We start from the raw sequence: 14499 nt of genomic DNA, 5'->3' as shown, positions 1-14499 counted from the left end.
GCGCCACACAGGTCTTGTTGAAACCAACGGCCTGAATTCTCCAGCCATGATGTGGGGGGATAGTCAACTTCACCCTGTGACCAACCTCCCTGGGGAGCACTAACAGAGGGCTGGAGGCTACCTTCCTCTCTACCTGACCCTGGGAAATCTAACCCAAGTTCTCTTCTTGAGGATGCTCACCCCACCTGTGTATGGCACAAGAAAATGACTGTGTGTGTGTGTGTGTGTGTGTGTATGACAGCAAGGCTTGGGGGACCGGAGATCCTTGGTAAAGCTAATGGCAGCGTCCAACTAAGCCATCTGCTCCAGCTTCTCCTCCCCAAGGGAAGGTTAGCTCCTTTCTAGCCATGCACCATACCTGGCCCAAAGCACTGTACTTCCATGGAAGAGTTTGTAAGTCCAGTAAAGGGAAGGCAGAGATTGCTTGAATCTGGATAAGGCTGGGACTAAGCAACTACCCCTTACCTTTCAAGCCCTCTTTGTAACCAGAAGCTGCCAATTCTTCGCCTGACACAGGATGCAAATGAGAGGGTCAAGGAGCTCAGCCCTTCCAGAGAAGCACCTGGCCTTGCTCTGCAGTCTTAAACAGCTGGAAATCCCACAGCCTCCTGCAGTCATTGGCTCTCAAGGGGATTGCCTGCAAGATCACAACTCTGAAAGGAAAAAAACAGGTGACCTGGGTTTTGGTGCCAGGATTTCATCTTCCCTGTGCTGGCAAGGTAGGGCTGCAGTGGGGCAGTGGGGATGAACTTCAGGATGTTCTGGCCACAGTACCAAGTTACTAAGCTTCAGGCCATTTGTAAAAAGGACAGAGATGCTTGTTCTCAGGGTCAAACAAGGCTGGAAAAGGTGACAGGGAAGGTCTGATCCCAGTTCAAATTGCTGCTGGAGTAATTGAAATATGACAAAGAACTTTCACAAATTTACTCCTTAAACTAATTAATCCCCAAGTGCTTTTCCCAGCATGACTTTCTAAAAACCACTGTGCTTGCATCTCTTGCTAAAAGGTTGAGAAAACCTGTATGAGAAAGTTTGGTAATCAAGTCTTTGATGATTTTTCTGTTGTTTTTTACTTTTTTCTTTTATCTTTTTTTCTTCTTTCCTCTTTCCCTTTTACCTCTTGTCATTAAAAAAAAAAAGAAAAAAAAAGGAAAAAAGGAAAAAAGGAGCTGAGCAAAGACCTGCAAATAAAGTAAAACATTTTCAAGTCTTGGGGCTTTTTAGCTTAGTGTTCACCAGAATGCAAATGTTCTATTAAAAAAAAGAAAGAAAAAAAAAGAAAAAACATATTTTGGAAGACAGACAGGTTTCAATTAAAATAGAAGGCCCGAAAGAAAATTAGACCAGCATGTTTTCTACAGTCTTACATACCTGCTAGAATAGATGTGTCTGTATCAACTTAACCATACTAGAGCAGGCTACATTTCACAAATGAAATCAATGGAGAAAAACGATAAACCCTGAAATGTTCCAGCAAAGATGTCTTCTTAGCAGAAGGAATTTTTAAATGATTGTGCTTTTAAAATAATGCGAATTCTACATATTTCTACATTTGTCCATATTCAAAGGCATATGGAGTCTGTTACCTGAAATCAATCACTTCAAAGCTTATCAGTGGGTAAGCCCAGTGCCAGGCCTCACTCAGATTCTTCTCCATCCCAAACTGTGGCAAATTCAGCTTCAGATAACCTAACTTCCTAGCAGCCTCCTGGCAGGATGTGGCAGGTCTCCTCCTCCTAGGCAGGACTGCTGGTTGCAAGCAGCTGCTACAGTGTGAATTGCTCCAGATTAACATCTCTGCCATTGATCCTTTCTTGATACTACGACTCATGCACTCACCTGAGCAGGAGGTCTAGACTGCTCAGGAGGTGCCAGGGCAGCTGCTCTGTGTTGGTGGCTGGAAGAGAGGGTAGTAAAAGTCAGATCAGATGCACTGACCTTTCTGTTTGCTGCCATGTACATCACAAGAGGATTTCCAGTAATTAGAAACCTCTTGACTTATCGCTTCAGACAAGGATCTGTTTTTTGGGCCACACAATACTTGGAGGTATCAGATCTTGTCATGAAAATGGGTCCCAGTGACAGGCAGTAATTAGGATGCAATCTATCTAAAAGGATTGCTTTGAAAATCTACCTCACACTCATCTGAAATGGCTGGTGGTTAGGTCACAGGTTGAGCCAATAGCTTTTCTTTTGGAGTCCTCATTGCATTGCCTAAGCCTGGAATATAGTTCTGGCCGTCAAGGACTCCACCATGGCAGTCCCATAGGTGAGGAACAGTGTGGACTTGCTGCTGGCTCATTTAGGCTGGCTCAATGCTCTCATAGTCTGGATGACCTGGAGAAGGCTGACAGCTCTAGTGACCAGAGGATACTATGGGTCAAATTTGGAGATGGAAACAGGGAGAATTGTCAGGTTTAGCTGGTAAGTCTGCATCACAATAGGTAACTCAGGACCAACAGATGCAATGAGCAGGGCCAGCTTCAGTCCCAAATCAGCACTTGAGACAGTTGAGAATGAGCATGCATGCATACATGGAGCATGACTTCCTCCATCCTGTCTGTCTCTGCTCTGCTGGCACCTAAGTTGTTTCTCTGCTAGTCGAGGTGCCAGTTTTCAGGTCATTTGTTCCAACCCAGCTCTGCAATGACAATCACAGGGCCACACTTCATTAAAAAGAAATAATGCCAAACAAGAGCTAGAGCTGGTAGGAGAAAGGATCCCTTGGGCAGAGAGCCAGGAGAAGCAGTTTTCTTTAGAAATAAGATCATTCCAGATCCAGCAGGGATGTTGACACCAGCCCATTGTGCCAAGTCAGGAGGGAGGGAGATACTCTTCTCTTGAGGTGAGAGAGAGTTTGGACTGGGGACATAGGAACTTGCTGAAATGAAACCCATGCCTCCTGCACATCCTCTTGGCAGAGAAGCCATGAGTGACAAACTAGTGAAATGGCAAAGCAAGAAAGAAGCTTACGAGCTTAAAGCTGCAAACTTGGCCCTGGTTGCTCCTGCCCTGCTTGTCGCAAAATAAGGCCAGTCCCAACGGGTAAGAGTCAGCCTTTATCACACTTAAACAAGAGCAAAGCATGCAAAGGCCCCTTTCCATCCAGAACAGCTTCAGTTAGGTCAGCTTGGCTTCGTCCAGCTCTATCCAACCTAGCGGTACGTGCGATCATTCAGTTCAGTGCCTGCCAGCAGGTGGGGAAAGGTTGTTCTGTCTCTTATTTGCACAGTGCATGGGGATTAGCATATTAAAATGCACAGCTCCTACTCATTTCAGTGAAGGTCGAAGAACCTTGAAAATTTTCCACAGTTATCTTTGGTAATGCCGTAAGGAGGAGCACCCCAAACTTCCAAGAACCACAATCCTCTCCTAACGACAGATAGAACAGATAAAACCTGTTAATATTCACAAGACAAATATCAGTTACAGTCACATAGGTGAATCCTTTTACCTTATATAACCTCCCGTGTCCCGAGTGGGTAACATCTCTTTTTATGCTCCAACAGCAGATTTAATCATTCCTGCATTAGCAGCTACAATCAGATCAACATTTTAGGCTTAAATAGTTCAAAGACAAGTTTCAGATCTGCACATTATTAATACTGCAACGAACAGACTGCCATGAATTCATCCCAGCTCTGGACATTAATATCAGTTGCTGCACATTTGCTTCAGTGACTTCAGTCTCATTTGGTATAGGTTTTCCCTTGTGTTTTCCTCTCAAATGTCTCCCTTCAAACTCAGTATCACAAAGTTTTACAGAGGCTGAGAGAGGAGGGAGAAGAGAAGACAGCTGAGATCACAACCGGAAACAGTATTTTTAAAGCTCCTATATTGTTTTGACATCCAAATGCCACTTTCCCAGAGTTCGGTCTCCCTTAGACCGCAAACAAGACCAAGACCAACAAGTTGCAACTCAGAGGGAAAGTAATGAACATCAGAAGAGGAGGAACGTATGTGCAGTCTGGTTTTAGCTGCTCATGGAAGTGCAAATGCAAATGCAGCTTCCTGCTGCCAGCTCCTTCTGCCCTTCACAGAGGCGAGTTGTACAGTTATATTCAACCTTCCCTTGCTCCTCTGGCACAGAGGAAGTCCGACAACAGAGCAAGCCTTGCAGGCCAGCTCAGGAAATGTAGCTGGCACATGGCACGCAGCATCCCCCACGTGCTGGAGGAAGTGACCACTGTGTCAATGGCCAACTGCATTTCAAGACCTGTTAAAAAAATATGTGCCTCTGCTGAGCAGTCATGGGATTGAGCCTTGGTGCAAGAGTCAGGTTCTAGTTTATTCCACTCCTTCTCCCTCTTCCCCCACACGAGGAAATATGCTTTCTTGCATTATCGTGTCTGATCACACATGTAGGAGACAGTGCTATGTCTGCAGGCCTGTATTCCTGCCTGCCACGCCACAGGATGAAACGATTGCCAGGTATCAACCAGGCAAAGCTCCTCTTTCTCTTCCCCAACATTCTCCTGCTTGGTCTCAAGCCCTACGCAGAAGTATATTTATCCTAGGCAGAGGTTTCTGCATCAAGAAATCAGACCAGACAGGATTAGTCAAAAGTAAAGCCACTGCAGCCACCCAAGGCAGCAGACAACTACAGATCTGGGAAAGATGAATCTACTGCAGCAGAGATGCAAAGGAGCCTTATTGTGAAATGTAGCATTCAGCTGGTTTCTCAACCTTTTATGTTAACACAAACACACTGCCAGCCTGTCAGAGAGACCAACTCTGACAATTTGTATTTGAAAGAATGATTTTATAGAGAAATCCTGACATTTTATGTTCTCTCTTATTTCTCTGTATGTTAATAAAACATGTTGGTGTTTCAAAGGAAAGTCTCTGGGTGTTTCTTATTAAGTGGCAGGGGGTCTGCAAAGTCTGCTAAATACTTAATTGAGTGTCAGCAGGTTCTTTGGTAACTGCAGACTTCCTCTGAAAAGAGAGAGAAGTGTCTCCCAGAGCAGAGTAAACTGTAAAGGTTCACACTCCCACACCTGGCACAGAGCAGATAAACTCCTGCAATTTCATTCCACATTACACTTACTAAAAGGCTTTCACTCAGTTAGTTGCCAGCAAATCCAAGCAAGACCAGGGTTTCAATGCTGTACTCTTCAGACCTTCTCGTCAGGAGTGGTCTGGGCTTGCATTTGTCTGCATTTTTGGAGGTTATTAAAGGGCAGTGGCTTTTTACTCACCTCATTGCCAAATGAGCAGCACATCATTTTATAGCAACCTGTTTAAATATCAGCACTGGCTGTATCTGTTTAAGTTAACTGCATTGTGGCCAGCAACAAAAAGATTTAACAAAAAGATAGTGTTGCCTCTCTAAAAGCCTGATGTTACTGAACTGAATTTTGTGTACCAGACCACAACATCATACATGGATCTGAAAATCGTAGGCAGGAAATGGAAACATTTGGGGAGGGCAAGACAGTGTAGAACAGTGAAAGATGAGGAACTGCCCTTTGGTTATCTTCTTCTGTACTTGTGTTGAGCTAAACATAGTGACACCTCTGCAAAATCATACTTCATAAACTTTATTAGAAGAAATAAAGGTTTGCTTCAAAGTGGTCATAAGAAAAATGATAAAAAAAAAAAAAACTCTTGACATGGGGAATCACACACACACAACACACACTAGCCACTGGGGACTGCCATCTCCAGATGCTACTGCATCTCTTCCTCCTTCTGGGCCCTGTATTCCCTCATGCTCCTCTGCAAACAAGAGCAAAGGACAAATGTTAACAGTATGTCTGAGTAATTCAAACACAACATTGCCACTATCCTGGTCTGTGTTGCAGCTTCTGAGTCCGATGCCTGGAAAAACTGAAGGACTCAAGCAAGCTCCAGGTACTTTCAGAAACGACTGAGCTCTACAGCCACTGCAAGAAAAAGAAAGCCAGGCCATGCTGCTTAGGTCTAACTGCAGGGGCGTTCCTTAGAGAGAATCTGTGCAGGTACTGGCCTCATCCTGCCAGAGATTTTGAGGAAGGCAGGATTAGACCCATCTCAGGGCAATCAAGCACACTGTACAAGAACGTATGTAGCAGCTCTGATTCCAGCTCCCGCGATCTCCTTTACTGATTCCAGTTCAACCTCTCATTGTCCTGCTGAAATGCACTTCCAGGGGTATCATTCAGAATGTAGTCCACAGACCAGGCATGGGATATGGCAGGGGGCTACAGCTCAAATTTTCTCCTGGCTCAAACAAAAACCCTTGCGGATGCTTTGACACTGGTGTTGTTTCTCACCAGGAAGGGAAAAACTCAGAAACATCCTCATTTCAGGGAAGAGACAGAAAGTCTGTTAAGAATGTCCTCCTCCATTACCTGCATGGGTTTCTGCTCCTTAATGCTCTAGCAACAAGGAAAATGGGCAAAACACAGTCATGGGGAAATGATAATCTCTGCTGAATCCCATGCAAATATCTTTCATTAGAGGACCCACAAGGCTTTGCAGACACTCATTACCTCTCTCCTCTCCCTGAACTTTAGGGGCTGAAATGGTGATTTGGGACTTGGAAAACCAGGGTCAAATCAAGGTCCGGTAGAGAACGTCTGATAATATTGTCATGTTTTCATGTTAAAAGTGCCTGTAACACGTCTCTCAGCCCACCCCTCTCCCTCTGGGCCTATGAGATGGAAAAGGCCCCTGAGCTCTTCAGGTAACACTCTCACCTCAAAAGTGTTGAGCACATGTTGGCAAACGCCCATCAGATCATTCAGCCCTTTTCGGAATGGCTCAACGGCAGGAAGGGCCCCTTTGGGAAAGAAGATGAGTTAGTGAAATGGCAGACAGCTGCAGAAAGGTTTGGCAGCCCTCTTCCCTGCCACATAGCAGCAGGCCCCGCGACAGGGAGAGGCTCTCATGTCAGCACCTAGATTCATGCCCACTTCCTTCTCCCCTCCCAGACCACCATCATCAGTCTGAGAACTGAGCACAGTGTGATAGTCCAGCCTGCAGTCTAGGGACAGCAAAAAATTTTCCCACAGTTGGTTCACATGGGGAAAGGGATCTTTTGGCAAGGCCAACAGTCTATTTTTAAAAAAATAAAGTCAGTGAGCACAATCTAGCTGCTTGCTTCTAGGAACTGGTGTCTTTTACATACCTGATGCTCAAGGGAACAGCCCAATGGGCAAGGAATGAAGTAACACCATCCCTTTAGGCAGCAGAGAAAGCTGGTGAAAAAGAAGACTGTACTGGTGAACTGGGAGGACTGAGGGTCTGCAAGAGACTGAGGTGTTCATGCTATCTATTATCAGGGGACAAAATCCTCTTTGAGAGGTATGTTTGTGGAAGAGCACAGACTGATGAGGCTTTTCAAAAGAGCCTCAGGTCACAGCCTGATGATCAAAACTGCAGGATGACTTGGAGGGAAAAGCAGAAATAAACTTTCTCATGAGGTGTGGGCTTGCGATTGCAGCTGCTTAAGTGAGCACACCTTAGCTTTGCTTTCCAAACCTCAAACTTCTATAAGGGGAAATGGAGCACCCATCACTTCTGACTGTGATTGGCAGACCTACTTCACTCCTACACTACAGTTCAGTGACTGCTGCCAGTCAACTCCAGTGTCTGGGACCAAGCAAAGCTATGCATTCCTCTGTCCTCAGCTGGTAGGACACTGCTCAACCTTACAGCTGGATAACAGAAAAACTGTAGCATAACAGCTCAGTAGAGGAGAAGACTGCTTTCCTTACTTTTTTACAACCACAGTTGAGGCCTGACATAAATAGGGGGAATCCCACAGAAGTACTCCAGCACTAAGGCAATGCATGCGCCCATACCCCTGGTCTGGATCCTGAAGTTAATCTTGCTTTCAGAGGGGTGAGTGATGCAGTAGCCACAGAACTCCACATCTGGGCTGCAGGAGGAGAGAGAGAGAGAAAGACAGCAATGAAATTCCGGGAAGTTCACAGCAAATCTCAGAAAAGTCAGAGGTTCAGGCAATCCCAACAGCTAGCAAACCTGTTGGTCTCAAGATCTTTCTGAAGTGACTGGGTCTTATGGGAAGGGTACACAGAAGGGGAAACTACCTATGCAGCCTTATTCACACTTTATTCCCCACCTCTCTTTAAGATGTGGCTGAAGCTCTGCAGGTGAAGGACACAGCTGGCATTCTTCTAGGCACTACCCAGATACTGCCAGCTATACAGTAGCAGGCCTGAAGAGTTAAAACAGGGGATCCTGGTTGCTTGGGAACTTCAAGTTGTAAACCAACTTGTTGTACTTCTGCTGGGCAAAAGCAGCTGAAGGTACGAGGGCACTGCAAGGATTTATTTAGATGGTTTGCAGGCTGCATGGCATCTGCCTTTCTTATCCAGAGGTGGCTCCGCTTGGGAGAACATCTGCATGCTTGGTGGAAAGAACAGCCCGTTGCAAAGTGTTTGCTGCTTTTCTCATCATGATGATTTAATCAGAGGAATTCACATGACATTCGCAATGTAGCTGCCCATTGACACTTGGAGATGATGCATTCAACTCCCTGCTCTAATTCTTCTGAGGTTTACAAGGAACTCTCCACAAACCCTCACTGCTGTCCAATTCAATAAAATTACATAACCAGTGTGTCTATATTTGTACATTTTGATGAAGTTAGCCAAACAATTAATTCCAAGCATCAACTCTGTCTCCAAGTGAGCATGAAAGATTTTCAATTTGCTTAATACTAACTATTCCTACCCTCACTTCTAAGGCAACATGTCTCAGGAGGAGATCACATGCACTTACATGGATTTGGGCATCATTTTACCAATGGCCAAAGACTTCAGAAGACTTTTGCACAGCAGATGTTAAGTTTCCGCCATAACTAACTGTCAGAGAGCAGTGAGGGCCAGCTGCTCCCTAAAGGACAGGGAGCCAATCTTGGTAACACAGCTGGCAGAGCAGGGGCCTCACCAGTCAGAGCCCCATCCCACCATCTCTCAGTGAGGGAGTGGAGCAAGCCTGGAGAGGGCAGTCAGGTGCAGCCCGGAGCCCAGAGCATTAGGCAAGTTCATGAGGATGAACCAGGTCTGAGGTCAAACTGGGAAGTTCTACAGACCAGGATCAGGTGCTGTGAAGGCCTCTGACATTGCATGCCTGACATAAAGAACCTAAAAGATGTGAATGGAGGTAGTTTCTGAGCACATATCTTGCTCTAGCAAAAATTAAGATGCAGATTAGTAACAAGGTTAGGAGAGGAGACGGAGGGACATTCCACTTACTTCTTCATGACCATATACCGCAGGGAGTTGCCAAGCGTGTGATCCTCATCATGCAACACAAACGTGACACAGTTTCCATCTGTCCCATCTGCCTGGACCTACCACAAATTGGAAAAGAAGAGATGCTCTAAGGTACTTTCCAAGGTAATGACGGTCAAGCCCACAGTGAAGAATAAATTACTCCGTCCAACTAATTGAGCTGCATCAGGGTAACTGTGAACAGGGGCTGAGAAAATGATATTCAATGCTATTTCAGCAGACTGGGCTCTCTATACAGGACCTGTTCTGAAGGGACTCCATGTGTGAGCCCAGGTCATACGCAGCTACCTACCTGCAGACAAGTAACATACCTTTCATGCAAGGAGTCTTAAAAGTACAATTTAATAAAAAATAAGTATCCACAATCAGACAGTGTCAAAAGTCTCTTAAGGAGCCAGCTGGGTGATGCCTCCAAAACGACAGTCTCTCAGGGAAGAATCGGGAATGTTCTTAAACCGTACTTGGAGGCCTGCATGCTCTAAAAGCTTTCCTAGCACAAAAGCACCACTACACACAGCAAGAAAAACTTCTAAGAGAGCTAAGAGGATGAGTACATCCAAAGAGAACCTACTTATGACAGTATTTCATTAAAAATGTGTTCAGAGTGGCAGAGGCTGGTCCCAGGGTCAAGTGAAACTGCAGCTCAGCTGATGTGAGGGAGGGCTTGTAGGTCTGACTGGGCCATCTCCACAGCTCACATCTCAGATGTTGCAGTGTGACAAAGAGCAGCTCCACAACAGAAGGAAAGCCAACAAATTATAGACTCTGGGGCAAACATTTCCCCTGGTATCAAAGTGCCTGTGCATCCTTCCTTTTCAAGGGAGAGGAGAGGAGCCCAAATAAAGTCTGTGGCTGACCTGTCTTCAGGACTCATGATGCAAAAAGCTGGGACCAACTGTTCAGGTTGGCGTGTTGTCAGGTCCCACCAACAGCCAGTGCCTAACATGAACGACAGGTCAAAAAAATCTCAAGGTGGGGATACTGCTTGTCAGCAGAGAAATCTCATCTCAGCTTGAAAACAAAGGAAGCTTTGTCACAAGCTGCTATGTACAAGTCCTCATTCATATGCTTAGATGCGCCCAGGGAGTCTTTGAGACTTCAGGCATCCACCAGCAAGCCTCAAGGGAGCTGAACCCCACACATAATGAACACAGCAATGCCTGCAGCCAGAAGTCAACCTCTAATCCTCCTGCTGCTGTTGGCTCAAGTGCCTGCAAACAGCACTGCCAGCTAACACTTCCTAAGCAGACTTGTTTGAGATCCTCTCCAAAACCAACAAGTCAATTAATCGTTCAGCTGTCAGAGAGCCTGACCTTTCCCCAGGCTCAGCACAGCCACCACGGAGCCTGACATGCCCCAACAGCCCCCAACCATTTCCTCTCTCAGCAGCATAGAGAGGTTTCAAGGTTAAGTGTGGAGCCAGGCCCAGACGAGCACTGAACTCTTCACATCCTGCCCACAGCCAAATCCTCAACCGCTCCAGAAGATTTATATCCCCTCACATTTCCCATTGTGTAGCAACACCCCACAGCAGTCTCATTCCTCCTTCTGCAGATACAACCACAACAAGGAATTGACTCAGCATTTCAGAAGGAGATGGCAGACTGATTTCTGAGAAGGAGAGATCACCCAGACCTGCAGCACAATTCAAGGGCGAGCTCTCGATGCACCAGCTCTCACAGAAGGGTAGATGTGATGCAGCAACATTATAGTGACATTAAGATGTTGGACTAAAGTGGTCTCTGTCATCACACAGCATCCTGCAATCCATTCCCATGATCAAAGCAATAAGTTTTACTGACAGGGAAAATAAGGCAATGGCAAAAACACCTTCTCTTAGTGTGGAAAGACAGTGTATAGGTGACCTGCCTAAGGCGACTTGGGCAGTCAGTAGCATGGATGAGACCTTGCCTGCTCTTCCAGTTGCTAAACTCAACATCCTTCCTCCCTCCTTCTTCCCAGGACCAGCTGTTGGCCTCAGTCTGTCCTACTGTGAGGCCTCCCAAGAAAGTATTTATGAAGATTAGTATCACCAATTGTACTTAAGAGCTTGTTTTCTTCCAAAGGTTACAGACTCAAACAAGAACAGACTAACTCAGGAGTCACCTGCCTGCTGGGACAGGTCATCTCATCCCCGCACCCCACCACAGGATTAAAGTGTGCCCAGGCATGTGCCAAAATCACAAATGCCCCTTGTCCTCACAAGACAGGTACAGTTCTGTTTGCTTGGATAGTTACACACTTGTAATTTAGTCACAAAATGGGTGAGAAGCCCAAGCACGCAACTGTTGCATACTCCTTAGCTCAGAGACAACTCTGGCCCTGCCCAGACTGCTCCAGGATCTCCACACAGTGCTATCCAGCACCTCCAGTTCCAGCGGCACCAGGCACGATCTGCAGTAATGAATTCAGCACTGTATAAATGCAGCTGTACTGCATATGGACCCAGCCAGACAGCTTTATTTGTATTATTCTGCCTTTAGGCTAAAAAGTCCTATGGAGCGAGGGATCCACACAGCAATTCTACCTGCCCACTGTAGCCAGAGCATAGAAGAGAAAAGAAAGACAAATCCATCCTACAGATGGGAAACTGAGGTACTGGATGATTCATCAATTTGTTCAGATTCAGGCAGATGACAAAGTTTGATTCTGCAGCTAAATTTCTTGAATCCTGTATCAAGGCTTCAGCTGTTAGGTTCTTCCCCTGGACAGAAAGGAGAAGAAACAGAACCAACAAACGTGTATGCAAGAGCCAAGAGATGCTTTTCCAGGCTGATCTCAAATGTTTACAGTTGAGTTACAGATGTTGTATAAAAAAGATCAGATTAGGATGACTGGGGCTTTAACATACAGTGCTGGAAATTGCACTGACTTCAGACTCATTCCCAGGGTTGAAGAAAAATGTGTGCATGGGAAGGTGAGAAATGGGACAAGATAGGTCTCTGGCACAGTTCATGGGTCAACTTGTAGGGCAGCAGCAAGCGCTTAAGCGAAGCAATACATGGCACAGCTGGTGAAGCCAGTCCACTATGCAAGATGCTACGATGAATTTAGCTTTCTCTGTCTGCTTACTGCAATCTGTGCACTCAGGGCACTGATCGGGCAGATAAAAGCCAGAGTACAGCTGTTTCATTCAGCTGAAAACCACCTTGCACTGAACCTATTTGCTTCACAGAGATTTGATTTCTCTCCCCTCTTTCCTGTGAAGATTCCTCTGATAAAATTCTGGATCTCAGCAGGAATGTAAGCTTCCGTTCTTAGCAAGCCATTGGCCCACCTAGTCATGTTACCTTGCCTCTGGCATAAATGCTATCTGATGCTTGAGAGGAAAACAGCCACCTTCCCTCTGAGGACATACTTCCTGAAGGATGGAGTCCTTTCCTGTCCTGGCATCAATCAAGCCTGTAGTAGGAGGCAGAAAGCTGAGATTTCTCAGGGAGTTCCTACAAGTCTCATCTAGGTGGTGTCCAGGCACCAAACTATCCATCACACAAAAACTCATTCTCCTGTGAGCCAACCTGGAGAAAAGCCCTGATTCCCATAGGGTAGAAAACTATGCTCTTCGGGAGTCTTTTGTCTTTGGTTACATGCTGACTTGCCAATAACGTTACTGAGTTGTTCTTGTATTACGGTACAGGAAGAAGGCAGAGCTGATGAGATCTCAAGACAGCTTTTGGAATCTGCCTGGCCACCCACGCAGCGGACATCTTCCTCCTCTACCTGCTAAGCAACCCTAAAAGCCACAATCTCTCATCTTTCTAAAGTTCTCCGGCTTAGAGAGGCTGTGATTTAAGATGACAAATTATTTAGCTTTGGATTTGGTGCCTAGATACTGCAGTGGTGTATATATTAGCACAGCACTGAGCTACATAGCATCAGAAATGGATATGAAGCATGAAAGGAAGAGTCCTACAAGTCACCTGTTCCTATCCTAACTGCCACTTATACATAATTAGTCTTTTATGCCAGAATAGTCAGTCCTTTGCTAGTTCAGTTTTTATGAACCAGTAACACTTTCTACACCTTCTCCTGTTTTCTTATGGTACTGCATTCCTCACTCTAAGAGCCTGGATTGCCTCTCTCACAACTGCAGCTCTTCAAACAGGAATTTCATTCATCATATGGGACTTGCAAGACTGGGTTTCCTCACAACAGTGGCTTTCAATCTGTGTCTTGCTCCTGGTGCGTGCAAGAATTTGGTCATGCAAAACCTGAAAACGGAAAGCAAAAAAAAAGAAAAGAAAAAACAAACTATTGCCAAGAAACTGGAGTTCCTTCTGTAGGGTAGCTCATGCCATTAGAAAAAGTTATGGAGCCCAGAGGTTGAGGGACTACTGAAAACTACTGGGCTGGGAACTCCCCAAAGGGAGCTTTTAAAACCAGGCAATTTAAATAGCCCGTTTGTTTCTGCTGGACGGGTGCCCTGGGCCTCAGCCGCCCCTCTTTCCGGCTGACAGACCGGCTCACGGATCAGCAGACGATCCTGTGTCAGGTATCCCTGTAACCACGGCTCACACACCCGCCAGCTCGGCGCCCCAAACCCTTTCGCGCGGAGCGTAGTGCCATCTAGCGCCCTTCCACCGCCGGCAACGAGGACCAGAGACGGAGAAAAAAACCGGACCTTCCCGGAGCAAACTCCTGCCAGCAGCCCTGGGCGGGGGTAAGAGGAGACGAGACCCACTGCGCGTCTCCGGCTGGCTAGCGCAGAGTCTCCCGAGGCCTGACGTTCAGAAGCGCTTGGCAATTTATCTTTTAAAAAAGAAAACAGGACTTATTTTATACAAGGGCAGTCCCCGCCCCGCCTCGCCGGGCGGCACGACACCGCCTCCATTCCCTAACGCGCAGGGAAGGCAACGCGAGGCGCCAGCGCGGCGGGGGGTCTAAGGCAGAGGCGCCTTCCGAGCCCTCCGCGCTCCCCGCTGCACGAGGCTCCTCCCGCTCCCCCCGCGGAGGCTTCCGCGGAGCCGCTGCACCAGCGGCTGCCCCGCACCAGCGGCTGCCCCGCACCAGCCGTCGGGCTGAGACCAAGCAGTCCCACGCCACGGAGAGAGCTGAGCAAGGCTCCGCAGGCCTCCACGGCCCGCGCTGCGCCCCGCGCCCTCCCTCCGGGCTGCGCCAGCCCCGAGCCGCCTTCGCCCGCCCGCCGCGGCACCCACCACCTCCAGCGCGGCCTTCCGCTCGCCCTCCTCCGCCATGGCCGCGCCGCCCGCGGACTACAGCTCCCAGGAGGCCGCGCGGCGTCGCGCCGGAA

The 14499-nt window shown here is 47.1% G+C and overlaps 1 protein-coding gene across 1 annotated transcript; it reads right to left on the bottom strand.

Annotated features, from left to right (window-relative positions):
• Positions 1–5527: 5527 nt before the first annotated feature.
• On the bottom strand, positions 5528–14499 carry LOC134145437 (DNA-directed RNA polymerases I and III subunit RPAC2-like). The gene is made up of 5 exons (XM_062584923.1): positions 14405–14499; positions 9210–9307; positions 7791–7867; positions 6684–6766; positions 5528–5721 (listed from the first exon to the last, which is right to left on the bottom strand). Exons 1-5 carry the CDS (start codon positions 14441–14443, stop codon positions 5674–5676), a joined length of 345 nt encoding a protein of 114 aa, XP_062440907.1. The 5' UTR covers positions 14444–14499; the 3' UTR covers positions 5528–5673.

The sequence above is a fragment of the Rhea pennata genome, chromosome 11 (assembly GCF_028389875.1).
Source record: "Rhea pennata isolate bPtePen1 chromosome 11, bPtePen1.pri, whole genome shotgun sequence".
Lineage (NCBI taxonomy): Eukaryota > Metazoa > Chordata > Aves > Rheiformes > Rheidae > Rhea > Rhea pennata.
Note: the sequence above shows the minus strand (reverse complement) of the source record. Positions and strands in the feature narration are given on the sequence as shown.

Coding starts and splice junctions, on each gene's coding strand:
- LOC134145437 (XM_062584923.1), bottom strand. CDS start 14,443: ATGGCGGAGGAGGGCGAGCGGAAGGCCGCGCTGGAGGTG. Junction 7,868..9,209: donor CGGTATATGGTCATGAAGAA/GTAAGTGGAATG, acceptor CTCCTCCTGCAG/CCCAGATGTGGAGTTCTGTG. Junction 5,722..6,683: donor ATGTGCTCAACACTTTTGAG/GTGAGAGTGTTA, acceptor TCTTGTTTGCAG/AGGAGCATGAGGGAATACAG.